This window comes from Paroedura picta, chromosome 11 (genome assembly GCF_049243985.1).
Source record: "Paroedura picta isolate Pp20150507F chromosome 11, Ppicta_v3.0, whole genome shotgun sequence".
Classification (NCBI taxonomy): Eukaryota; Metazoa; Chordata; class Lepidosauria; order Squamata; family Gekkonidae; genus Paroedura; species Paroedura picta.
Window position 1 is genome coordinate 1,149,548 of NC_135379.1, and position 22,681 is coordinate 1,172,228.

Below are 22,681 nucleotides of genomic sequence, written 5' to 3' on the forward strand. Positions count from 1 at the left end.
ATTTGAAGTCCCCGGGTTTTGGCTTCCAGGAACAGGGGGGCCCAGCAGGAGGCAGAGCCAGCGATGGAGAGACTGAAAGGGATTCCCAAAGTCAACTGAATGTTACCTTTATGCCATCTTCCAACCAAGGACCTCAAGGCTGTATACAAGACTGTAATTGCTGAAACTGCAGAAATTGCCAAGACTGGAAGCTAAGGAGAAGCAGTCCCAGGTAGTCCTTGGATGGGAGGCCACCAAGGAAGGGCAGAATCGCTCTGCGGAGATCATCTCTGAACTTCTCTTACTTTGACCTGGATGGCTGAGGCTAGCCTGGCCTCATCAGATCCTGGATATTAAGGAGAGTCATAGTGCAGGGGGTTGGACTAGATGGCCCATGAGGACCCTTCCAACTCTATGATTCTAGTCCCAGACAGTCCTTGGATGGGAGACCCCCAAGGAAGCCAATGCCTGCTATGCAGAGGCAGGCAAGGCCAAGCCTCCTCTGAACGTCTTCTGGCGTGAAAGCCCTCTGGGGACCCCATAAGCAGCTTGTGATTTGACAAAAGAATAATAATAATATTGCTGTTTCAAAGGGGTGAAGTAAAAGTTATTTGTTTATTTTAAAACATTTATTTTTTGCCTTTCTTCCTTAAAAAGTGCCATGTGACTTATAACATAGACAAAATACATAAAAGCTTTAAGATACTAAGAAAAAGTCTACCTATTTGCTGTGATTTGAAATGCAGAGTAGCCGCTGTGGCAGAGTGCCCCCTAGTGCAGCTCTAAGTTGAGAGCAAAATTCTCCTGGCTTCTCCCGCACACCCAGGAAGGAACATGGCAGCGAACCAAAGGCCAGCCAGAGAAGCCCCTTCCCTGATTTAGGGATAGACGGGGAAGGGGGGAGGTAGAAGGACACGGGGGCGTGAGGGGGAAGAGCATGGCAAGAGATAGAGAAGCCCGACAGCAGAGCTGGGTTTTCTTTAAAAATAGGATTTGTTGTTGTTGTTATGTGCGAAGTCGTGTCCGACCCATTGCGACCCCATGGACAATGATCCTCCAGGCCTTCCTGTCCTCTACCATTCCCCGGAGTCCATTAGGATAGTCGTTGATAACTCCGGGGTTACTATAGAAACCAGAACCAGCCAAAGAAACTTCTCCAGGGAAGGGTGGGGACAGAACTACTGCATTTGGCTCTAAGTGATGCACAGAGGGCAGAATTGCTGCTTCATAAGACCACAGGAAGAGCCCAGCTGGGTCAGAGCAGAGAGGGTCTATCTAGTCCAGCATCCAGGGGCCAACCAGAGGGCCAGCAACTGGGCAGAGAGGCCAAGGCCTTCCTGGGACGTTACCTCCTGGCATCGGTTTGCTCGCATGTATGTGACAAAGTGAGCTCTGACTCATGGAAACATCAGCTGTAATAAACTTGGTTAGCCTTGAAGGGGGCAATGAACTGCTCTTTTATTTCTCATACATTCCTGTCAGGGAATCAAGATCACAGGGAGAGGCCCCCTTGACTGTCCATCAACCAGAAAAACTCATCCGGTAGGTATACAACACAGGGCCTTTTCAGTGGCAGCTCCATGGTTATAAAACAACCTCCCAAGGAAATGCACCTGGCGCACTTGCTCAACTGAGACCTGCTGTTGGGGCCTTCTCCTCCCCAGTAGCACATTGGTCTGAAACCGATCAGAACAGGAAGACCTGAATCCCCACTGGATCCTCCCTTCCCTTGTCAAAGACTTACTGAGACCAAATAGTTCCGTCCCCAGTTCCTGGAGCAGCCCCAGTCCCTCCGAAGCCCTTGCAGGACACCCAGAGCAGCCACTTTGGCCTTGATCTGCTCCATGTCGGAGGGAGGGATGTTCTTCACAATCTGCCTGGCACGCCACCTGCCAAGTGCACCAGCAAGAAAGAAAAAGAAGAGTTGGTTTTTATAGAAGAAGAAGAAGAAAAAGAAGAGTTGGTTCTTATATGCCGCTTTTCCCTACCCAAAGGAGGCTCAAAGCGGCTTACAATCGCCTTCCCATTCCTCTCCCTACAACAGACACCCTGTGAGGTGGGTGAGGCTGAGAGAGCCCTGATATCACTGCCCGGTCAGAACAGTTAATAGAGCCATGGCGAGCCCAAGGTCACCCAGCTGGCTGCATGTGGGGGAGCGCAGAATCGAACCTGGCATGCCAGATTAGAAGTCCGCACTCCTAACCACTACACCAAACTGGCTCTGCTTTTCACTGCCCGAAGGAGTCTCAAAGTGGCTTACAATCACTTTCCCTTCCTGTCCCAACAACTGGCACCCTCTGAGGTAGGTAAGGCTGAGAGAGCTCCGAGAGAACTGTGACTAGCCCAAGATCACCTAACTGGCTGCATGCGGAGGAGGAGTGGGGAACTGAGCCCAGTTCTCCTGATTAGAGGCCGCTGCTCTTAACAAGTACACTACACTGGCTCGTGAGAGACTCTCTGTGGCCAGCAAGATTCCAGGGTTCTGCCAAAGCCCCATTATCAGATTTTTAATTCTCACAAATGATCACTTGATCACTGAGCCAAGGTGCAAACCCTTGCAAGTTTAAGGAGGTAGACCAGGGTCCCCAAGGTAGTCCCCACAGGCCCCACAGTGCCTGCCGACGTCTTTCCGGTACCTCCCAGATGTTTTTATGAAGTGAGCAAGATTTATCACCCACTTAGACTTATGACTGGCCATTGGGGATTAGACTGGATGTGGGAGGCCATAACACTGGGTGCACCATGACATCACTTTCAGGAGCTCTAGGAATCCCAAGAAACTCTATGGTTTTTCCTGGAAGTGACATAGCAGTGCAGACAACACTGAGCCTTCATTGATTTTATTTTTTCCCCTTGTCAGTGCGTGGAGAGGAAGTGGGCAAGGAACACCTCTGCCATCACCCCATGGGCTGCAGCACCCTCTGCTCTTACCTACGGAAGATGAGCTTGCTGTTTTCCTGGAATTGCTCCAGCACAGCAGGGGGCTGTGGCCAGTCCACACTCTTGCCGTAGTCGGGCATGCTGCGCACAGCCTGGAAGCGCTGCACGAGCTCCAGCAAGTGGGACTTCACTTTGTAGCGCTTGAAGTAAGACATGATGGTGTAGATCGCCCGGAGAGATCTACAGCGCTTGCGAGCCAGGGCTCCCCTCCAAGCCTGGGGCAGAGAGAACAAGAGGGAGAGAGATGAATCAGAGGCCAGCTGGTAAAACCATGCCCACACTCCAGGGGTGCCAACCTTCAGATGTGACATGAGGATCCCCTGGAATTACAGCTCAGCTTCAGGCAATAGAGATCAATTCCCCTAATTTAGTCCAGTATCGTGTCTTACACAGAGTCCAACCAGTTCCTCTGGAGGTCAGCGACAGGGCAGAGAGGCTGAGACCTTTATAAGAACATCAGAAGAGCCCTGCTGGATCAGAGCACCGAGGGTCCCTCTAGTCCAGCATCTTCATGTCTCACACAGGGGCCAACCAGTTCCTCTGGAGGTCCAAGAAGAGGGCACAGAAGCCATTCTTCTGGTGTTGCCTCTTGGCTCTGGGATTCAGTGGTTGCCTCCCTCTGAACACGGAGGTTCCCCTTAGCTACCATGGCTGCCAGCCTCTGAGAAACGTTTCCTCCATGAATCTGCCCAATCCACTTTTAAAGCTCTTAGGTTGGAGACCAGGAGCGCCTTTGAGATCAACCAGACTTTCAGGGTATCTGTTCTGCCCAAAGCTCTCTTCATCAAGCATTGGATGAAAAACCTGAAACTCTTGCTGGTCTCTCAGGTGCTCCCAGACTCCAGCCTTGCTCTCCTGCTGAGGATCAATATGGCTGCTTTCTGAAGTGACCTTTTAAAGACCTCTGTGCTTGTGGCCAAAGCATAGCTAGGGGAATGTGCCTCTAAAAACCCTGGCGTCCAGATCCTCTGCCCTACCCACGAGCCTGTCCCCTGTTGACCTTAAAGGATTTCCACTCTCAGCCGGCCTGTCCTCACCCTGATCCTTTCCCAAAAGCCTCAGCCCTCGTCTCGCAGTTTGGGCTTCCTCCCACTGTTAACTGCAACTGACTGGCACACACATGGGACGCTGGCACAAACACGCTCCAGAAAGGAATCTCCCGGTACCTTCTGCAGGAGCAGCACAATGATGGGAATCAGCTGGCCCCGTGCCTGCTCCAGGCAGAATAGAGTCTGTGGCGTGCGGATGAAGATCTTAGTGTGCCCATAAGCCACGTCATCCTGGAAGCCCTGTTGCTCCACCAAAGCTTGGGTGGCCTCACGATCCGTGGCCATTAGGTGGTTGGGCCACGTGTACTCACAAGTCATCTTATACCTGGCAGGACAGCAAGGTCAAAGGTTAATTACCTCACCTGAGAGGGGGGCGGGCAGTGCTGACTTAGGGCTGAGAGTGGCCCAAAGGTTACAGAAATTTAAATTTAAGGGTCTAAGGATTCAAATTCTCCTCACAAAACATTAAAATTATCAATTATACAAAAAATACATGTATTTATCAAAGGCTTTCACAGCTGGAATCAACTAGCTGTGTGGCGAAGAGGGCCTGGTAGTTTTAGTCCCTAACCAGAGGTGGGACACAGCAAGAAGGGACTCTCTCCAGGTCAAAGTATCATCTTGCCATGTCCTACCTCTGGGGATGCCAGCCACAGCTGGCAAAACGTCAGGGCTCATTATACACTCTGAATGCCATACAACATCAGAGATTCATTACCCTCCTAAATATGTATCCTCCGCCTGGGCAGAATGTTTATACATATCTCTGCCTTGAGTCACAGTTATTGATTTTAAAGCAGCTTCAACAGGGTCCAACTTTTAGAAATTGATTAATTCATAGTCTGGACCCAATGTGTAATGTGCATATTTGACCACTGACGAGCTTCCATGGCAGAAGTGGGGATGCAAACATGGGTTGCTCTGGGCTCCAGTCCCCACTCTACCCCGTTCCATGCTGGCTCTCGCTTTTCTTGGCCCTACTGAGGCAGCAGGTGCAGGGAAGGAGCGAGAGCAGGCCTACCGGATCAGGAAGCGGTCATAGGGCTGCCTGTAGGCGAAACCCGCGCGTCGGACGCACACATTCTCCAGCAGGCCCAAGTAGGACACCTGGTGGCGACAGCGTTCCTCATCAAAGAGGTGTGGCGACTTCTGGTCATTGGGTTTGATGCAACGGACATAATACGGCTCCTGATGGGGAAAGAGGCAGGAGGGGAGAGAAGACGAGGCAGGTGAATGGAGGAGCTCCCCCTCACTGGCAGTCTTCAACCAGTGGCTGGACAGATCCTGATCAAGGGTGCCTTAGGCTGATCCTGCATTGAGCAGGGGGTGGGACTAGGTGACCCTATAGGGTCTCTTCTAACTCTATGGTTCTATGACAGCCCCTTCTGCCTGTCCATCATTTAACTTGGACTGGAAGCAACAGGAAGCAACAGGTGAATCTGATAGGAGCTCACTTCTGCGGGAAAACATGCATGATGGGCAAGCAAAGTGGTGATGCAATCAAAATTCTGCTGTGTAGTGTCCCCTGCATGGTGGCAGAATTCGCTCTCTTGGACCATTTATGCACTGGAGGTTTCATACCAGGCTGCAGGCTGGAGTTTTAGTTGTGGCAGATTGCCCCACCTCTTCCTGCACCCACCCAGGGGAGCATTTGGCCTGGTGCACTTCATCCAACCCTGATTTGTGTTCCTGCACGGGAGCAGGGGCAGTGAAGTTCCCAGTGCGTAAACGGTCTTTCTATGCTCTTCGGCATTCTCCATTTTGTCACTTTGTCACTCCATTTTGTCACTTTTGCTTTTGGGTTCCCTCCCACTTTCTGCATGTCAAAATCAGAGTCCAGTAGCACCTTTAAGACCAACAAAGATTAATTCAAGGCGTGAGCTTTTGAGTGCAAGCATTTAGTCTGAGGAAGAGAGCTTGCCCTCGAAAGCTCACGCCCTGAATAAATCTTTGTTGGTCTTAAAGGTGCTCCTGGACTCTGATTTTGTTGCGCTGCTTCAGACCAACACGGCGACACACTTCAAACTTTCTGCATGGGTTTTCCTCCCTCTAGTGGTTGATTCATCACATCACAAGTGTTCTGCAAAAGTGATGAAAACGAGACTGCCGAAGCACCCTTTAATTCTAGATTCCCAAATCTTCTCATAGTTCCTAGGCGGTAATCTAGAGATGTGGGTCTCCACAAGTTAAGAGTGTGTTACATTTGGGAAATGTGCCCAAGCCAGCTAGGGGGCCATGAGGCCTTGGAGGTACCAAGCCCCAGGAGGAGCTGCCGTTACCTTAGAGGCCAGGTTCTCCACCAGGGCCACAATGGAGTTCTTGAAGAGAGTGGCCGCTGTTAGCGGCCGCTTGGTCACCTCAGTAATGCTCTGTTTCCCCTCGGGCCACATCTTTTGCAGGACAGGGTCCGTGCTGGGAACAAACCACAGAGAAGTCTTGTCAGAGACCACTCAAAAAGAACCTTCCTTGGACAAACGTGGGCCATCTGGCCACTGAATTCAGCACTGTTGCCTGGGGCTAGAGGCAGCTCTCCAAGGGGTCAGGCAGAGAAGGGATTTTCCTTCATCCTGTTCCTGCCAGAGACCTTTCACTAGAGACCGTCAGGGATCAAACCCGGAGTCTTCTGCATGCAAAGCAGGTGCTCCAGGGCTGGTATGCCCCGTCCAGCTTGCATACCTGTTATACATCAGCCGCTTGAAGTCCTGGAAAAGGGTGTCCTTGTTCTTGTCGAGAAACCCCTCCACGGAATACCTGAAAGACACACAGGAAGCCGCTTTAATAAGATCCTTGGTCCATCAAGGATGTCTGACTTGGGTTCAGGCTGGCCAAAGGTGCCATGCAGCGCTCCCATCACCTTCTGCCTGGTCCTGTTTAAGAGATACTGCTGGGGACTTCTGCATGCCAAGCATAGGCTCTTCCACTGAACCACTGATCCCTCACATGAAACTGCCTTCTACTGAATCAGACCTTGGTCGATCAAGGTCAGTCTCATCTACTCAGACCATTAGTGGCTCTCCAGGGTCCCAGGCATTGGTCTTTCCCATCATCAACTGCCTGGTTCTTTTTAACTGCCAAGAGATTGAACCCGGGGCCTTCTGCATGCCAAGCAGAGGCTCTTCATACGAATCTGCCTTCTACTCAATGGTCCATCAAGGTCAGGTAGGGGATCTTTCACATCACCGGCAAAGTGAGGAATTGAACCTGGGACCCTCTCATATGCCAAACAGAGGTACTTCTACTGAGCCACAGCACACACACACACACCCCGAAGATTCAGTACTGCTTTTGAGCCCATGTCCAAAAGGCACTGTGGCTAATGTCACCCATGAGCCAAATTCATGCATAGTTTTTCTTGGCTGCTGCAAGATCACGGAGCTCTCTCCCGCAAAGGAACGCTCCCCGATGGGAGTCTGAGAAGCTTCAAAATAGCTGCTTGGAAGGGCCTGGAGTGGCGCAGTGGTCAGAGTGTTGGATTAGGCTCTGGGAGTCTTTGGGGTTCAAATCCCTACTCTGTTGTAGGAACTTACAGGGTGACTTAGGGTCAGTCACACCCTGTCAAGTCAAGTCAATGTAAAAAGATTTTAAACATTTCAAATCAGTAATAAAATAGTAAATAGAAGAATGAGCAACTAATCACCATAAGAACCATCAGAACATTTCTAGATTACATCCATCCACCTAACCCACAGTTATTCCAAGTATTTGCTCTCTGCAGGACCACTTTGGCCCTTGTTTTCTTAGCTGCAGGGGTAAATAATGACTCTCTGTTAGAGACAAATGAATTAGGATCTGATAGCAAGAACACCAATTTTTCCTGGTCGGATTTATAATTTCGCCCAACTAGTAGGCCAGCGAGAAATCTGGCCCTAGGAGCACATTCCACTTTTAATGGCTATTATTAAAATATTATTATTATGAGCCTCTTGTGGCGCAGAGTGGTAAGGCAGCAGAAATGTTGTCTGAAAGCTCTGCCCGTGAGGTTGGGAGTTCAATCCCAGCAGCCGGCTCAAGGTTGACTCAGCCTTCCATCCTTCCGAGGTCAGTAAAATGAGTACTCAGCTTGCTGGGGGGTAAACTGTAATGACTGGGGAAGGCACTGGCAAATCACCCCGTACTGAGTCTGCCATGAAAACGCTAGAGGGCGTCACCCCAAGGGTCAGACATGACCCGGTGCTTGCACAGGGGATACCTTTACCTTTATTAAAATAAGTCATCAAACACATAAGCAAGAACCATGAAGGACAAGGAAAAGTTCTGCTTTCAGTGTGACACTGGGGTGGAAAAGGAAAAGTAGAGTAACGTAAACGCACAACAAGTCCCGCATCCCCAACGCCTACACTCCCCGCAGCTGCTTCTTCCCGAAGTTACAGTGTTAGCCCTAGTCCGTGAAGTCCAGCATTGGCGATTCAGTGCCCAGGAGACAGAAGCCACACTGCAACATACGTAACATCTCCCGCGTAGTGCTTGATCCGAAAGTTCCGTCCAAACTCCATCGACTTGTCTGTGGGATTGACCTGGGAATGCACAAGCAGACACAGACCGCTGGTTGGTCACCGGCCCCCTCAGCCTCAGCCTTGCTTGCTTCCCTGAAACAAGTGGGGGGGGGGGACACAACGGCATGCCAAAGAGCCACACGGAAGATTCCCGAACACCAGAGAGAGTCGCTCTGGAAATGTCACTATCCAGGGCCAGAATCTTAACCCCTTTTGCTGCTGAGAGGCCGTTGGTTCCGTTTTGGAACAGCTCTTTCTCTGAAGGACCACTGACTCTGTGATGAACCCATCCGACCAGGACAGCCATTTGTGAGGGCCCTGCTTTTTGAGGTTAGCTGAGGAGTAGGGATGCCAACCTCCAGGGGGAACCTGGGGATGCCCTGGAATTACACCTCATCTCCAGAACACAAAAATCATTTTCCCCACAGAAAATGGGCTCTATGGCAGGGGTAGTCAACCTGTGGTCCTCCAGATATTCATGGACTACAATGTGAGTGGAGGGGAGATTGATTTAAATGGTTAAAATGCTACTTTATCAGGTACCGTAGGTTAGAAAGGGTCAATCTTGTATGGGCTGATAGGCAGGATCCAAAGGTTACTGATGAAACAAAGCCCCTTCCCTCACCTTCCTGCTGGCATAATGGGGGTGCTTGCCCAGGCGGCTGTCCAAGGACTCCAGGAAGAGGGTGTCGGTCACCTTCCCAGCGGTCAGACAGGCCTCGTCCAGAATGGCGATGATCCCCTTGTGCGGCTCTTCTACTAGGTCCACAATGATTTGGTTGTTGAAGTACTCGATCTGCCAAGGACAGGCTAGGAGTTAGCCGGTAGCATAACACAGAGGGAAACCCAGAGCAGCCCTTCTTAGAAGCATTATCCTGGGAATGGTGGGGATGTGGGCAAAATGGCACTTGAGGATTGTTCATGAGGGATGCACTGAGACCAGGTTTGGGTTTGCAGCCAGGGGTCCTTAAAGGGCTCTCGAGGCGGTGAGGATCAACCAATGGAAAAGACTTCCACCACAAACTCTTAAAAGCAGGGCTCTCCAACATGGCGCCCGTGGGCACTATGTTCCCGCTCACTCCATTCCTGGTGCCCACCAAGTGTTTTTAGAAAGTGGGTGAGGCTTTTGCTCAGCAAGGTTCTCTGACTGGCCATTGGAGATTTGATTGGGGGTGCAGATAGTCTAAAAATGTCGCATGTCAGCAGCCACCCCCCAAACACAAAGATCCGTTTTGTGGCTGCTCCAAAAAGTTGGAGGTCGCTGCATCAAAGGCCTAGGAATAGGGCCTGTAAGGGTGACAGCAAAGAGGCCAGGGGCCTGGTCTCCTTCCCCCTCCGCCAGCACCTAGGCTAGAGGACGGGCTCTCTGCTCCACTGGGCCCTGGCAGGGGGGGCAAATGCCACGCTGAGCTCCCTCCTCCCTCCCCCATCCCAGACACTGCCCCACCCCTTGCCAGGGCCTGCAACTTACGTGTTGCCACTCGATGCCCTCGCGCTGGTACTCCGCCTGCTCCTGTCGCAAGATCAGCTCGATGAAGAGCTGCTGCAGCTTCTCATTGCAATAGTTGATGCAGAACTGCTCGAAGCTGGAAAGACGAGGTACAGCGGTGACTCTGGAGGCAGCTCAAGGAAAGCAAATGCCCCATTGGGGATCCAAGCAGCCCTCCTGCCCCCACCCCACAGAAGCAGGACTGGATGTGGAGGGACAACTGGTTTGAGAGTCAGCAAGGCTCTGCAACCATCAAAAGGCATCCAAGAAGAAGGTGAAGAAAAGTTGGTTTTTCTCTCCCACTTTTCACTGCCTGAAGGAGTTTTAAAGAGGCTTACTATTGGCTTCCCTTCCTCTCCCCACCACAGACACCCTGTGAGGGCCCCCCATGCACCAAGTTTACCTGTTGGTGTCAAAGATTTCAAAGCCGTAGATGTCCAGGACACCAATCACTGTATTCTTGCCGTGGAGTTGGGCATTGTAGTTCTTCACCTCAATGACTTCATTGATTTGGGCCACGATCCAGCAAAAAAGGCGCTCGTAGAAGGCCTGTAAAGGAAATCGGGTTCTAGTTTTCACTTGGCTGACTTTTCAAACGTGCCAATGCTGCACTGACAACAAGATGCACCTTTAGGACTTTCTTTAACATAGATGTGTGATGTTACAAGGTATTGTTAGGTTGCCTTGAGGAGGTGGGTAAGGGACCCGAGCAAGCAGCAGTTGTGCTTGCACCACGAAACAAACATTTCTGTCAATGAGACACAAAAGACAGAAGACAGCCCACGCGTTCCTGGAACATCTGGGGAGGGAGACCAGCCATGTCTCTGCACGACCACTTCCTGGATGCCCCCTCCCCATGACGAGCAACTAGCGGGAAGGGGGAGTGAGCATGGCCATGTCCTCAGCTCAGTCTCCCCTGTGGAAGATCACATGGTTGCAACCATTTCCCCCTCCTGAGGAGTCAAGGAAAATGGTATCAGGCAGCTTCTTGGGTGTTCACTTCATCAGGGCCAAGTCTCTTCTCCCCTCACCCCACCTTTAGAAAGCCTGCTTGGTGTCATAGTTAAGAGTGGGGGCTTCTAGTCTGGAGAACTGGGTTTGGTTCCCTCGTCCTCCTGCACATGCAGCTGGGTGGGTTACCCACTGCACAAAGCCATGGAGTCCACCCTCCAAAGCAAGTGCTTTCTTCCAGGGGAAATGGACCCCTGTTGCCTGGAGATGAGCTGTAATTCCAGGAGGTCCCCAACTCCCACCTGGAGGCTGGCAGCCCTTGTTAAGAAATGTAATTTTGCTTTCCCACCCAGAAGTCCAAGGGCTTCAGACGAGTGGAGAAGGGGGCCTTGCTGCATGGTACCTTGGCACAGGCATCCCTTGAGTAGCTGGCCTCATCATTGCTGTGAGCTTTCTGGATCACCTCCCCACCCCCAGCAGCCACCGTCCGGTGCAGGAGTGCCTGCTGGAGATGCTCTGCTTCCGTCGAGGTCAGCTCTGCAAGGCAGGAAATCAGCTCCTCATTCCCAACCTTCATGGCGTCCTCCACAGTGATGAAATGCATGTTGCCCTGGGAAAGCCAAGGAGAGGAAAGGCATTGGCAGGCAGCAGCAGGTTAAAGTTGGCCACATGAAGCTGCTTTATACTGAATCAGATGTCTGGTCAGCATGATCTGCTCAGACTGGCAGCAGCTCTCAATGGTCCCAGGCAGAAGACTTTCCTGTCATCTCCTGCCTGATCCTTTAAATTAGAGATACCAGGAATTGAACTGGGGACCTTCTGCTTGCCAAGCAGAGGCCCTTGTAACTGAGCCATGGCCCATCCCAAAAAGCGTAAGATACGAACATATGAAGCTGCCTTGTACTGATTCAGACCCCCCACAAGCCTCCTGTGGCCCACCAAAGCCAGTCTCGTCTGCTCAGACTGACAGCAGCTCCAGGGTCTGCGGCAGAGAAAGGTCTTTCCCATCACTTCCTACCTGGTCCTTTTAACTGGAGAGCCCAGGGATTGAACCTTGGACCTTCTGCCTGCAAAGCAAATGCTTTGCCACTGAGCTACAGCCTCTTCCCAATTCAAAGACAAGATTGCCCCCCAAATGGTGGCCATTTTCACAGGCGTTTCCTGCCTGCATGCCAGTTTTGGCACTCCTTAATATCCGTGGAACCTTTGCTGTACTTTGGAAAAAATCAGATGATTTAAAAAGCAGAGATTATGGAGGTGCAGAAGAAGGGCTTCTTGGAGGAAGTGTGCCAATAGGAGCAAGGGCCAGTTTGAAGTTGGCTGACAAGCCCCTGACCAAAACTTGGTGCGTAGCTCCTCCTTTGCATATTTAAGCTCTGCAAACAGGGCTGAGGGTCCCCCCTTCTCCTCCCCCCTCAGGCACAAGTTGCTGTTGTTTTTTACCAAGTGCAAGATGGCCGCCAAGATCTTGTAGACTGAGTCCATCTCTTCCGGGCTGAAGCCAATCACCTTCATGGCCTCCTGGACTGCCTTGTAGTTGGCTTGATCACTGCCAAAGCACTAGAGAGACAGACAATGCAGAAGAATTAGGAGTCTGGCTCCATCTGAACAGCCTCTCGGCTCCATTTGTGTCCAAAGCTGCTTGTGTGAACCAGATTTCTAAGGGGGGGGGGGGAAACGCTTTCTGTCTTTAGGCTCTTATGCAGTGCCGGGATACAGGTGAAGGGGGAGGGTTTGGACCCATGTCACTGAAGGGCCACACAAGCCCATGAGGTATAATTCTTCCCGGTTATTTGATCGGCTTGGGGAAAGCTGGAGGAGAGCAGGAGCATTATATTGTTGAAGCCACATGGAACTCACATTATTTCTGGCTCCCTCTTTGGTGAACCTGTAGGCTTCAGGATCTCGGCTGAGGTGGAGCGAGTCCAATAATACATCCGGCGCCCCATGGAGCAACTGTGGGAAACAAGCAGGTGAATGGGGAACCCGAACTTTGGGTGGTATTTAAAAAGTGATTTCAGAGGCAGGAGTACAGTGCCTAACTCAGATTGGGGGGGGGGGGAGCGTGGGAAGGGCAGCAATTGGGCCGTAATGCCATGGAATCCACTCTTCAAAATAGTCATTTTCTCCAAGGGAACAGACCACTGAGTGTCTGGAGGTCAACTCACCTGATAGAAGGCGTGGAAGTTCCTCTCACCTGGCTGCTGTTGGAGAATACGAGACTGCAGAGAATCAAGACAGAGAGCCATGCAGCAGTTTCACCAAAGGGGGAAAAAAAAGTAGAATTCTACAAGACAGGCAACCTGGCTATTATTTAGAATTTTATATGCTGCCCTTCCAGAGACTGGCTCACGAAGTCCAAACAATACAATACAATAAATTATTTATTTATTATTAATTATTATTATTATTATTGTTATTATTATGCTTAATTTATGCACTGCCACTCTCAAGAGGCTCGTGGCAGTTTACAAAAGGCCAACTAAAAAACCCATTAAAATAGACAATCACAGCATAATGACAATATCAAAAAGAATGGAGGAGCCCTCAGCCCCTCCCCCCACCTTCTCCAAGAGGGAAGAAAAAGGAGAGACAAAATCATAGATAGCATTTGGCACTTAACATCAGGGGGACCCCAACTGATCTTCCTTCACTGTCCCGGCCTGCTGGCTGTGGCTAGCCAGTCTGCCATTACCCGCCCCCACATCACAACCCTCGTGTTTCTTGGAGGTCTCCCATCCAAGGGCTAGCCAGGGTTGATCTTGCTTAGCTTCCAACAGCTGACCAAACTATTCAGGCTGGGGAACACTGCCAGGAGCTCTGGGGATTACTTCTTCCTGGGCACCAATAACCCGCCAGGGCACTAGTCCTGCAAGAAGGCAAAAGGCCTGCCCACGTTGGCTTCTCTGTACCTTCTCCAGGAGGTAATTGTTGATGTGGCCCCCGGTAGGGTCCCCTTTGAAGTCAAAGTTGATGTCCATGTATTTCCCAAAGCGGCTGGAGTTGTCATTCCGGTTAGTCTTTGCATTGCCAAAGGCCTCAAGGACACAGTTGGACTTGAGCAAAATGTTCTTTACCCTGAGGGGAGACAAAGTTTTTATACAACATACACCCAAGTGGCGGCGGTCCCTTCCAGCTCTTTGCGAAGTAGCCTGGTGCTTGCTTTACCGAGTGTGGGGAAATGCCTCCCTGCCCTAGAATTCACACTCAAAATGTTGGGACTGAGTACCGTTTGTCTAGGAACTGAAGACCAGGTGCAAGTTCATCCTGGGCAAGAAGGACAAGTGCTGGGAAATGGGTCATCAAGCCCCAAGCACAGAGCTCTTCAGGGCTTCATTGTACAAATGATCCTGGTTACAGTGAAACAAAAGATCTACCATCTTCCTAGAACATTGTACCTACAGAGCCCAGGGATGTCAAAAGGCTAAGCCAGGAGTCCTCAGGCATTTTTTAGCCTGCAGGCACCAATGGAATTTTGAGAAGAAAAGTTGCTTTTCACTTCCCAAAGGGCTCTCAAAGACCCCCTGTGACCTTACTATTAATAAAAGATATGTATTACAACACTGGAGAGGCAAATGCCCACCTCCAGTAATCTGAGGATCCCTCAGATATTTGAATACATCGCATATACATGAGAATTGTGCGTGGACATATTTTTAGATATTTCAAAACATTTTATAGAGGCTTTTCTGTAGACTTGCTACCATTGTTCTGTGATATGACTTTTTCTATTCAGGAATTATAATTTATATATACTAATTTAATTTAAATATAATAAATTCTAAAATGCCTGCAACATGAGGTGGAGTCAATGCAATACTTCTGTCCCCAGCTTGCAGCTTGGGAAATCCTTTCCTTTGATAGGTGTCATAGGAAGGACTGGCAGGCACCACAGAACCCACAGGCACCACATGGAGTCTGGGGAGGACAAGAACTTTAGTGGGGTACAATGTCACAGAGGCCTGCTCCAAAGCATCTGCTTTCTCTATGGGAACTGCTCTCTGCAGTCTGGAGATGAGCGGTAATTCCAGGGGATCCCCAAATCACAACGGGAGGCTGGCATCCTTACCGTGCAAGACCAAAAGTCTTTCTCACCTGGGGCCATTTGCCTGACTAAGGCAAGACAGTGGCACCTCTTCAGGGATGACCTCTACTTGGAGGTGGACTGTCTCAGTCGTCATGGAGGCTGAATGCCGCTCAGAAGCCCAATCTCTTGAACCACTTACCTTTCCACCTCTGCTCTCTGGGTGGGGTTCGTAATGGCTGCAATGTACTGCATGATATACTTGCTGGCTTCCGTCTTTCCTGCGCCACTCTCCCCTGAAAGACAGGCAAAGGTGGCGAAAGAGGTAAGATTGGGGAGAGACCAGATTGGGGTAGGTAGCCAGACTGGTCTGAAGGAGCACAATGAAGTCTGTCCAGGGGCACACACAAACACACAGGCATAATGAAAGGAGCATTACCTGGGTCCATGGTGTCCATTGATTGCATCCACCCATCTATCCCCAATTTTGACAGATTTAATTCCTTCACTATGGCCTTGCCCTAGAATTGAGCCCAAACAAGCAGTAACCTTATATGCCAAACTTCTTATTCTTGTTTGATATCTGACTCTGTTAAATAGCTTCATTATGCTGTTTACTAATTTACTGCTAATTTATCCACAACCTGTAAGTATGGACTGGTAACTCCCCTTTCATAGTCTGCTTACAGCTTGATTAAAACTTAACTGGTCTTAAAGGTGCACCTGGACTCAGGCTCTGTAATGGAGGGATCGGTTTTGTATATGTCAGAGTGGACTGGCTCTAACTGGTCCTATGTGGGCTACTGGAGCTTAGCTAGGTCCCCGAGTAGGGGTGCCATTGCCTAATTAGGAAATAGCCAGAGACACAGAGGGTGAAGCCTGGGAGGGGCAATGTTAGGCTGGGGGGGGGGGGGAGGATCTATTAGCACACCCTCCACCCTCCAAAGCAGCCATTTTCTCCAGGGGAACTGAGGTGCGTAGTCTGAAAATCAGCTGCAATTATGGGAGATCTCCAGGCCCTACCTGAAGGGTGGCAGCCCTATCCCTAAAGGACTGACTGCCCTTCTGGGGACTTTCATCTTTGTTTTCTCCTAGACCTTTAAAATCCCAAACTGCTTTGGGACTCAGGTTGCCATTCTGCTGGTGGGACCTGAAAAGCTCCCAGACCCACAGCTAATCTCTCCCATCCAAATACTAACCAGGCTTGACCTTGCTTAGCTTCCGAGATCTGGCAAGATTGGGCTAGCCCAGGCTAAACAGGTCAAGGCAAGAGACATTCAGAGGTGGTTGGCCATTGCCTGACACCAAACCCACCAAAAAGAAGGGCACATCTGGACCATCCAATAGAAGAAGAAGAAGAGTTGGTCCTTAGATGCCGCTTTTCTCTACCCAAAGGAGGCTCAAAGCGGCTTACAATCGCCTTCCCTTTCCTTTCCCCACAAAAGACACCCTGTGAGGTAGGTGAGGCTGAGAGAGCCCTGATATCACTGCTCGGTAAGAACAACTTTATCAGGGCCGTGGCGAGCCCAAGGTCACCCAGCTGGTGGTATGTGGGGAAGGAGCAGGGAATCAAACCACTACACCAAGTTGGCTGATGGGACCAGGAGAAAGAAGTCCAGAGCTATCCCATACCTGAGATGACAATGCAGGTATCTTTGGCTCTCCGTTTCATAGTTTTGTAGGCTGCATCAGCCACGGCGAAGAGATGGGGTGGCCTCTCGTACAGCTCTCGGCCCCTGTACTGTTCGATCATGTCCTTGCTGTAGAGATCCATTGGCCTGTAGGGGTTCACAGAGACCACCACCTCTCCAATATAGGTGTAAATCTTCCCCTTCTCAAACCTAATCAGAATCAAAGAAACAAGGGTTAGGCAGGACAAGCTTACATGGTCAGACTATGGGTGGCCACACACTGGGGTTATTCTTTGCACACTCAAAAAATTGCTGTTCTGGCATTCATTTGTTCTAAAAATGCACCTGCTACCTCATGGAAGATCTGCTTGAAGTGTTCCTCAAGGCAAAAAACAAAAATGCAATTAAATAAATCAGTAGCATCAACAGTTGTGAATTTCCTGCATTTTGCAAGACTAGATGACCCTTAAGATTCCTTCCAACTCTGATTCTAGGATTCTAATACTGTCAATAATAACCCGCTTTGGGATATATATGATCTTACAGCTAGCTAGCACAGCAAGGTTAGGGATGTCCCCCTGCTTCCAATAGTTCCCCTTCCCCTGTTCCACTGAGAAACCATTCTGTCAGGAATTTCTTCCGGATGTTTAGATGGAATTTCTTTTGCATTCATTTCATCCCATGGGTTTTGGTCCATCCCTCCAGGGCAAGCGAGAACAACTCTGCTCCATCCTACATGGTAGCCTTTTAAATACTTGAAGATGGTTATTTATTTATATTTATAATTGGATTTATATATCGCCGTTCGCCAAAAGGTCTCACGGCGGTTCACAATAAATCAGATCCCCTCTCAGTCATCTCCTCTCCAAGCTAAACAGATCAAGCTCCCCCCAACCTTTTCTCATGTCTTGGTCTCCAAACCCCTCACCATCTTTGTTGCCCTCCTCTGGACACGCTCCAGTTTATCTACATCCATCTTCAACTTTGGTGCCCAAAACTGAACACAGTCCTCCGAGTGAGGCAGAACTAGAGCAGAGTACCTTAAAGACCAATGAAATTTTCAGGGTATGAGCATTCAAGAATCAAAGCTCCTTTTCTCAGATACATTAAGAAAGCTTATATCCTGAAACTCTTTTTGGTCTCTCAGGCACTCCTGGACTCTATTCTAAATCTTTCACTGCAGACCAACATGACTCCCTCCCCTCTGATACAAAGATCTGAGAGTAGGGAGCGTGAATGACTTGTCTCTGCCCAAGACCCTGGAGAGCCAGAGGAAGACAGTGATATCCTTGAGAAATGTCATGTGTGGGGGGACCAGAATGTGCCCCTGGCCTCCATACTGCCCTCACCATCCCTTTAACCACCAGGGTGGTCTGTAGAACAGCCTCTTCTCATTGTTGGCATGAGCAAGACGCTGTTCTGAGGTTGAGAAATGAGGACCTTCCTGTAAGCGGGGGAAGGCACTGGCAGGAAACTCTCTCAACAAGCACACCAAGATGAGGAAGACGCGAAGCACTAAGGCCAGATCTCTGGGCCAAGCACTGACCTTAATTTAACTTCACTGCCCTGGCACAAAGGAGGCCTGCCACAGAGTGAATAGACAAGACTCCGGCAGATGCAGCTGAGTACAACAACAGTTCACCTGTTACCCCTTTTAGGAATAGCCCTAAAAATGTGAATAGGCACATCACACAGGTGAGTTTCTAAAAACAAAAGAAGAGCCCTCTGGACCAAGCCAGTGAGGGTTCAACTAGTCTAGCATCCCTTTTCACACCATTTCCTCTGGAAGGCCAGCAACAGGAAGTATTGACCCTAAGAAGAACACAAGAAGAGCCCTACTGGATCAGACCAGTGAAGCTCCATCTGGTCCAGCCTCCTGTGGGCAGCCTGTTCCCATGGAGGACCCACAACATGGCATAGGGACCTAGGCCTTCCCCTGATAAGAACATCAGAAGAGCCCTACTGGGTCACAGCAGTGCAGGTCCAGCATCCCATCTCACACAGTGGCCATCTCACCAGTTCCTCTGGAAGCCCAACAACAGGGCATAGAGGCCAAGGCCTGCTGCATGGAAGAGCAACAGGTTGTGTAAAAGCAGCCTGCAACAGACCTGGGTTAACCAGTGTTTTAAAAAGTAGGAGGAAGGGGAATGGGTGTTCCAAACAGAACTGACCAAAAGAAACGGTTATTCATGCGACACACAATTAGCACATGGAGTTCACTTCAACAAGGTGCAATGCTGGCCACAGTTTAGAGGGCTTTATATATGGGGTTGGATTGGATGGAGCTCTCACCTATCAATATTTTAGCTGTTAATCACAAAGATGGCTTCATGTTTGAGGGGCAGGTGTGGTCTGAAAAGATTCAGAAATGTAAAAATAAATCAACAGCTCCATGTTCAGAGAAAGTGTCATTTGGATTATCAGATGTCGGGGTCGGCAGAGCCTCTGCAATGCTAAGGGGATGCCCTGAAAAGTCTGACTGGCCACAAATGAGAAAAGGAGGCTGGATGAGATGGACTCCCCTTGGTCTGAACCAGCAGGAGGGATTTGTTCTATCATCCAGAGGGACCAAATGCCACAAGTCTTGGCACCCAGTGTAACAATCACACTTCCACTTTTTCCCTCCCCTCTCACTTCCTAGGATCTGGTCAGTACCTCAGTTTCAGGTTCTCCATGAAGTCCTCCATCGTCACCTGGTCCAAGAGGACAAAATCTGCCTTCCCGAACTCCAAGCTCTCCTGTTCAGCCATCTTGCCCCAGCTACCCAGACCTACTCTTTGGAGCTGAGCTGGGTCACACCGGCACACAGAGCAAGAGCAAATGACTCAACTCTGCGAATGACGGCTGCTGGGCAGAGTTTCCTGCCTTGAGGCTCCTTCACGGGCAAGTGGGTGGGGTTCTGCGGTCAGCAAAGACTTCTCAGCCGCTCACAGTTCCTGTTGCTGGGATGTCATCTCCGCTTGGCAGAGAAGAGCCTTCAGAACTTCTATGCCGCGCATGTACCTGGCTGCTTCATTCAGAGACAGGGGGCTTTGAGATTTAGAGGGGAAGAAATTATAGGAGGCGAATCCAACCAACTTGCATGCAGGGGCAGTGTTGAATCCCGTGTCACTGGAGGTACCTGTAGCAGTATGCCTGCACATGGAAGCCTCAACCCAGAATTCAACTTGGTTGGTCTTCAAGGCGCCCTTGAACTCACAATTGGCTCTGCTGCTCCGGACCGACACGGCTGCCCACCTGAACCAACCTGCCAGTATCCTGCTCCAACAAGGGGTCCTTCTTCGTGCAGCATAAGAGCTACTTGAACTGGGGGGAGGCCCCTTAGACTAGCGATCCCCAACCTGTGGGCCACAGACCACATGTGGTCCTTCGACTAATTGGAGGTGGGCCCCGAAGGACGCCTTCTCCCCCCCCCCCCAACCCTTTACAACACACTTCATTGTTGTGGCGTGTCTGTATCTTATTTTGAAGGGATGTTTGAACATTACCACAGCGACCAGAGAGCGTTAGGGCAGTGGTTGAGAGTAGAGGAGTAAACTATCCTCCCCCCCACCGGGCCTCAGGCGTTGAATGGTCCCCGGCGATAAAAAGGTTGGGGGCCACTGCCTTAGACGGGAAGCAGATTTCAGACTTGGGGAGGGGCTGTGGCTCAGTGGGAAACCATCTGCTTGGCACACTGGAGGTCCCAGGTGGGCGGGGGGGGGGGGGGGTGTGTGTGAAAGACCTCAGCAGGAAACGCCAGTTCAGTCCCTGCCAGCCTCAGCAGGGGTTCATGGGAACTGTAGTCTATGGGCCTCTGGGGAGCCAGCCAGCGTGGCCACTCCTGCCCTGCAGGGAACAATAAACCCAGCAAGCAGCCGGGCCTGTGGCCTTCGGGCAGGCCAGGCCCGTCTTTCGGGGGAGGGCTGAGGCCGCCTCTGGTCCCCGCGCATCCTCGAGAGGAAGGGCGCCAGGAGGCAGCTAACTGGCAAGTCTTCGCCGAAAACGCGAGCAGCTGCAGTTTTCATGGCAAGGAGTTCCGCCCCTGAGGCGAGGGGGCTTCTTCCTGCTCTGGGGAAAGCGCGCCTTTTCTTCCTTATAAGGAATGCCACGCCTCTACAGCGCCCTCTCTTGGACTCGGGCTTACGCATGCTCAGCCCCCGTCAGTACCATGGCAGCAGAGGCTCATGGGAATTGTAGTCCACTGACGAGCCACCCTTATGGTGCATATTCAACTCCTGTACCTCAGCTCTCTCCGTGAAGGAAAGTCAAGCGAGCCTCAGGACGCCAATGCCTTCCTTGGTTTTAGGGTTTTCCTTTTTTGGAGTCACATCACAGCCAACTTATTGCTCTTATTTATTCCGCTTGTATACCACCACCCCTCACTGCAAGCAGGCCAAGGGCGGTTCACAACATTCAGAGAAAATAATAAAGCAGCATAAAATTATCTAAATTATGGTGATAAGAGTTTTCTGTTGGCGGAGTTCAAATAGGCAGAGAGGAGCAGGGCATTAGCTGCTTCGTTTTGAGAAGAGAAACAACTTAGTAAAGAGAGGGCAGGGTCCTAACAGTCTATTTATCTGTTTTTCTGTAGGAAGTGTGCTCTAAGGAACAGGAAAGGTTGAGCTGATCAGGACACTGGAGATTAAATGCATATCTCCTCCCATGTCTCCCGTAGGCCTGGTGGAATGCTCTGCCTAACAAGAGCAGAGCCCTGCAGGGCCTTAGACAGTTCTGCAAGGCTAGCAAGACGTAGCTTTTCCACCAAGTCTACTGTTGTGGCCCAAAGATTACTTCACAACTCTGCTGGCCTCCCCACTGAAACATATCAAGCTCACATTTTCTGACTGCGACCCGACTATGCAGAAATATTTACCATGCAGATGCTGCAGTCACCTTTGAGCACACCGCTAGAAATAGCTCTGTAGGGTGACAGGTGGCTGGCCAGTCCTGAGAACAAGAAAGCAGAACTGGGCAGTCTTCTATGAAAGAGAGTGACTCAACCAAGGAAGTCCCAGCCCTTCGTCTGCCAGGCCTCAGCTAGCTGCCAACAAGACGACCTCGGGGAGGTCATACGATTGAAGCCATTTGCTGGCACTTAACACCGAGGGGGGAGGAGTGCTCTGAACAGGGAGCTCACTAAACGTGGGAGCCTGGCAACTACTGCAGAGGGGCCCACATATTCCCTGCAAACACCCACAAAATCTGCTCTAGGGTTTTTGTAAAATAGCCACTTCATACAATGGCTGCAAAGGTGACCACATCAGCCATGATGCTCTTCCTATTCCCTGCAGCTTCTGGGTCAGAACAACTGAGTCACATCCTGCCAAGGGGAGACGGCCATTTTGCATTACTCAGAAATAGCTTTAGAGAAAAGATTGGAAACTCCAGACGGAGTCCTGTGATTTACTCTCACGAGTTTCCTTAGTACGAGACCTGGGGAAACTTCTGTTTTTAATGAACTTGGAAACCACTCAAAGCCACGCGAGAAGCAAAGGGCTTGAACAGAAGACCACCAGAAGAATTTCATGAATGCTGCGACTTTTTCTTAGAATCTTTTAATAGATAATATCTGTAAGACTTATGATTCAATGCTTTGTTTCTACTTCTTTCCTTTTTATAAAATAGTTGAATGAAGTTTATCAAGGCCTGCCAGAGTTGAAATTTTTATTCACCAGACCTGAAGGAGACACCTCCGGTCTGCTGCTTGTGGTTGGCAACCTCATTTCCTTTCCAAGAGTCAGGCGTTTCTGTCAGGTATTCGTCAGAGAGAGTAAACGGGCGAGCCTACAAGCCCCTTAAAGCCAGACTTCCTGGTGCGGATCACCCCACAGCACTCCAAAGCATACCAGGAACCCTGACTCAGAGCATTGATTCAGCCCACAGAAGATACTAGGCTCAATCCCCAGCAGCATTTCCGCTGGAAGGCCTCTGCCAGAGACCCTGCTGCCAGTCTGAGTAGGCAAGACTGAATTTGGTGGACGAAGGCTCCGATTCAGAAGTCAGCTTGGTCTAAAGTAGCCCGGGAAGCAGTGGTAGAACATCTGCTTGATAGGCAGGAGGACCCAGGGTCAGCCCCCAACTGTGTTTCATGCAGCGTTGAGCGGAAGCTTCCAATCTGGTGAGCCTGGTTTGATTCTCCTTCT

At 50.4% G+C, this 22,681-nt stretch overlaps 1 protein-coding gene across 1 annotated transcript in view; it reads right to left on the bottom strand.

Moving 5' to 3' along the window:
- LOC143820921 (unconventional myosin-Ig-like) overlaps window positions 1–20,075 on the bottom strand; it is a 37,208-nt gene extending 17,133 nt beyond the window's left edge. Inside the window, exons 1-18 of the mRNA XM_077304334.1 lie at window positions 19,212–20,075; window positions 16,558–16,766; window positions 15,128–15,221; window positions 13,814–13,979; window positions 13,070–13,123; window positions 12,762–12,857; window positions 12,345–12,461; window positions 11,305–11,511; window positions 10,354–10,499; window positions 9,933–10,047; window positions 9,087–9,257; window positions 8,412–8,482; window positions 6,645–6,719; window positions 6,248–6,380; window positions 4,990–5,156; window positions 4,086–4,293; window positions 2,911–3,134; window positions 1,724–1,868 (exon numbers count right to left, since the gene is read on the bottom strand). Coding sequence (XP_077160449.1) covers window positions 1,724–1,868; window positions 2,911–3,134; window positions 4,086–4,293; window positions 4,990–5,156; window positions 6,248–6,380; window positions 6,645–6,719; window positions 8,412–8,482; window positions 9,087–9,257; window positions 9,933–10,047; window positions 10,354–10,499; window positions 11,305–11,511; window positions 12,345–12,461; window positions 12,762–12,857; window positions 13,070–13,123; window positions 13,814–13,979; window positions 15,128–15,221; window positions 16,558–16,766; window positions 19,212–19,306 — 2,493 coding nt within the window. The 5' untranslated portion in view covers window positions 19,307–20,075. The remainder of the gene's footprint in view (window positions 1–1,723; window positions 1,869–2,910; window positions 3,135–4,085; window positions 4,294–4,989; window positions 5,157–6,247; window positions 6,381–6,644; window positions 6,720–8,411; window positions 8,483–9,086; window positions 9,258–9,932; window positions 10,048–10,353; window positions 10,500–11,304; window positions 11,512–12,344; window positions 12,462–12,761; window positions 12,858–13,069; window positions 13,124–13,813; window positions 13,980–15,127; window positions 15,222–16,557; window positions 16,767–19,211) is intronic.
- Window positions 20,076–22,681: the final 2,606 nt, after the last annotated feature.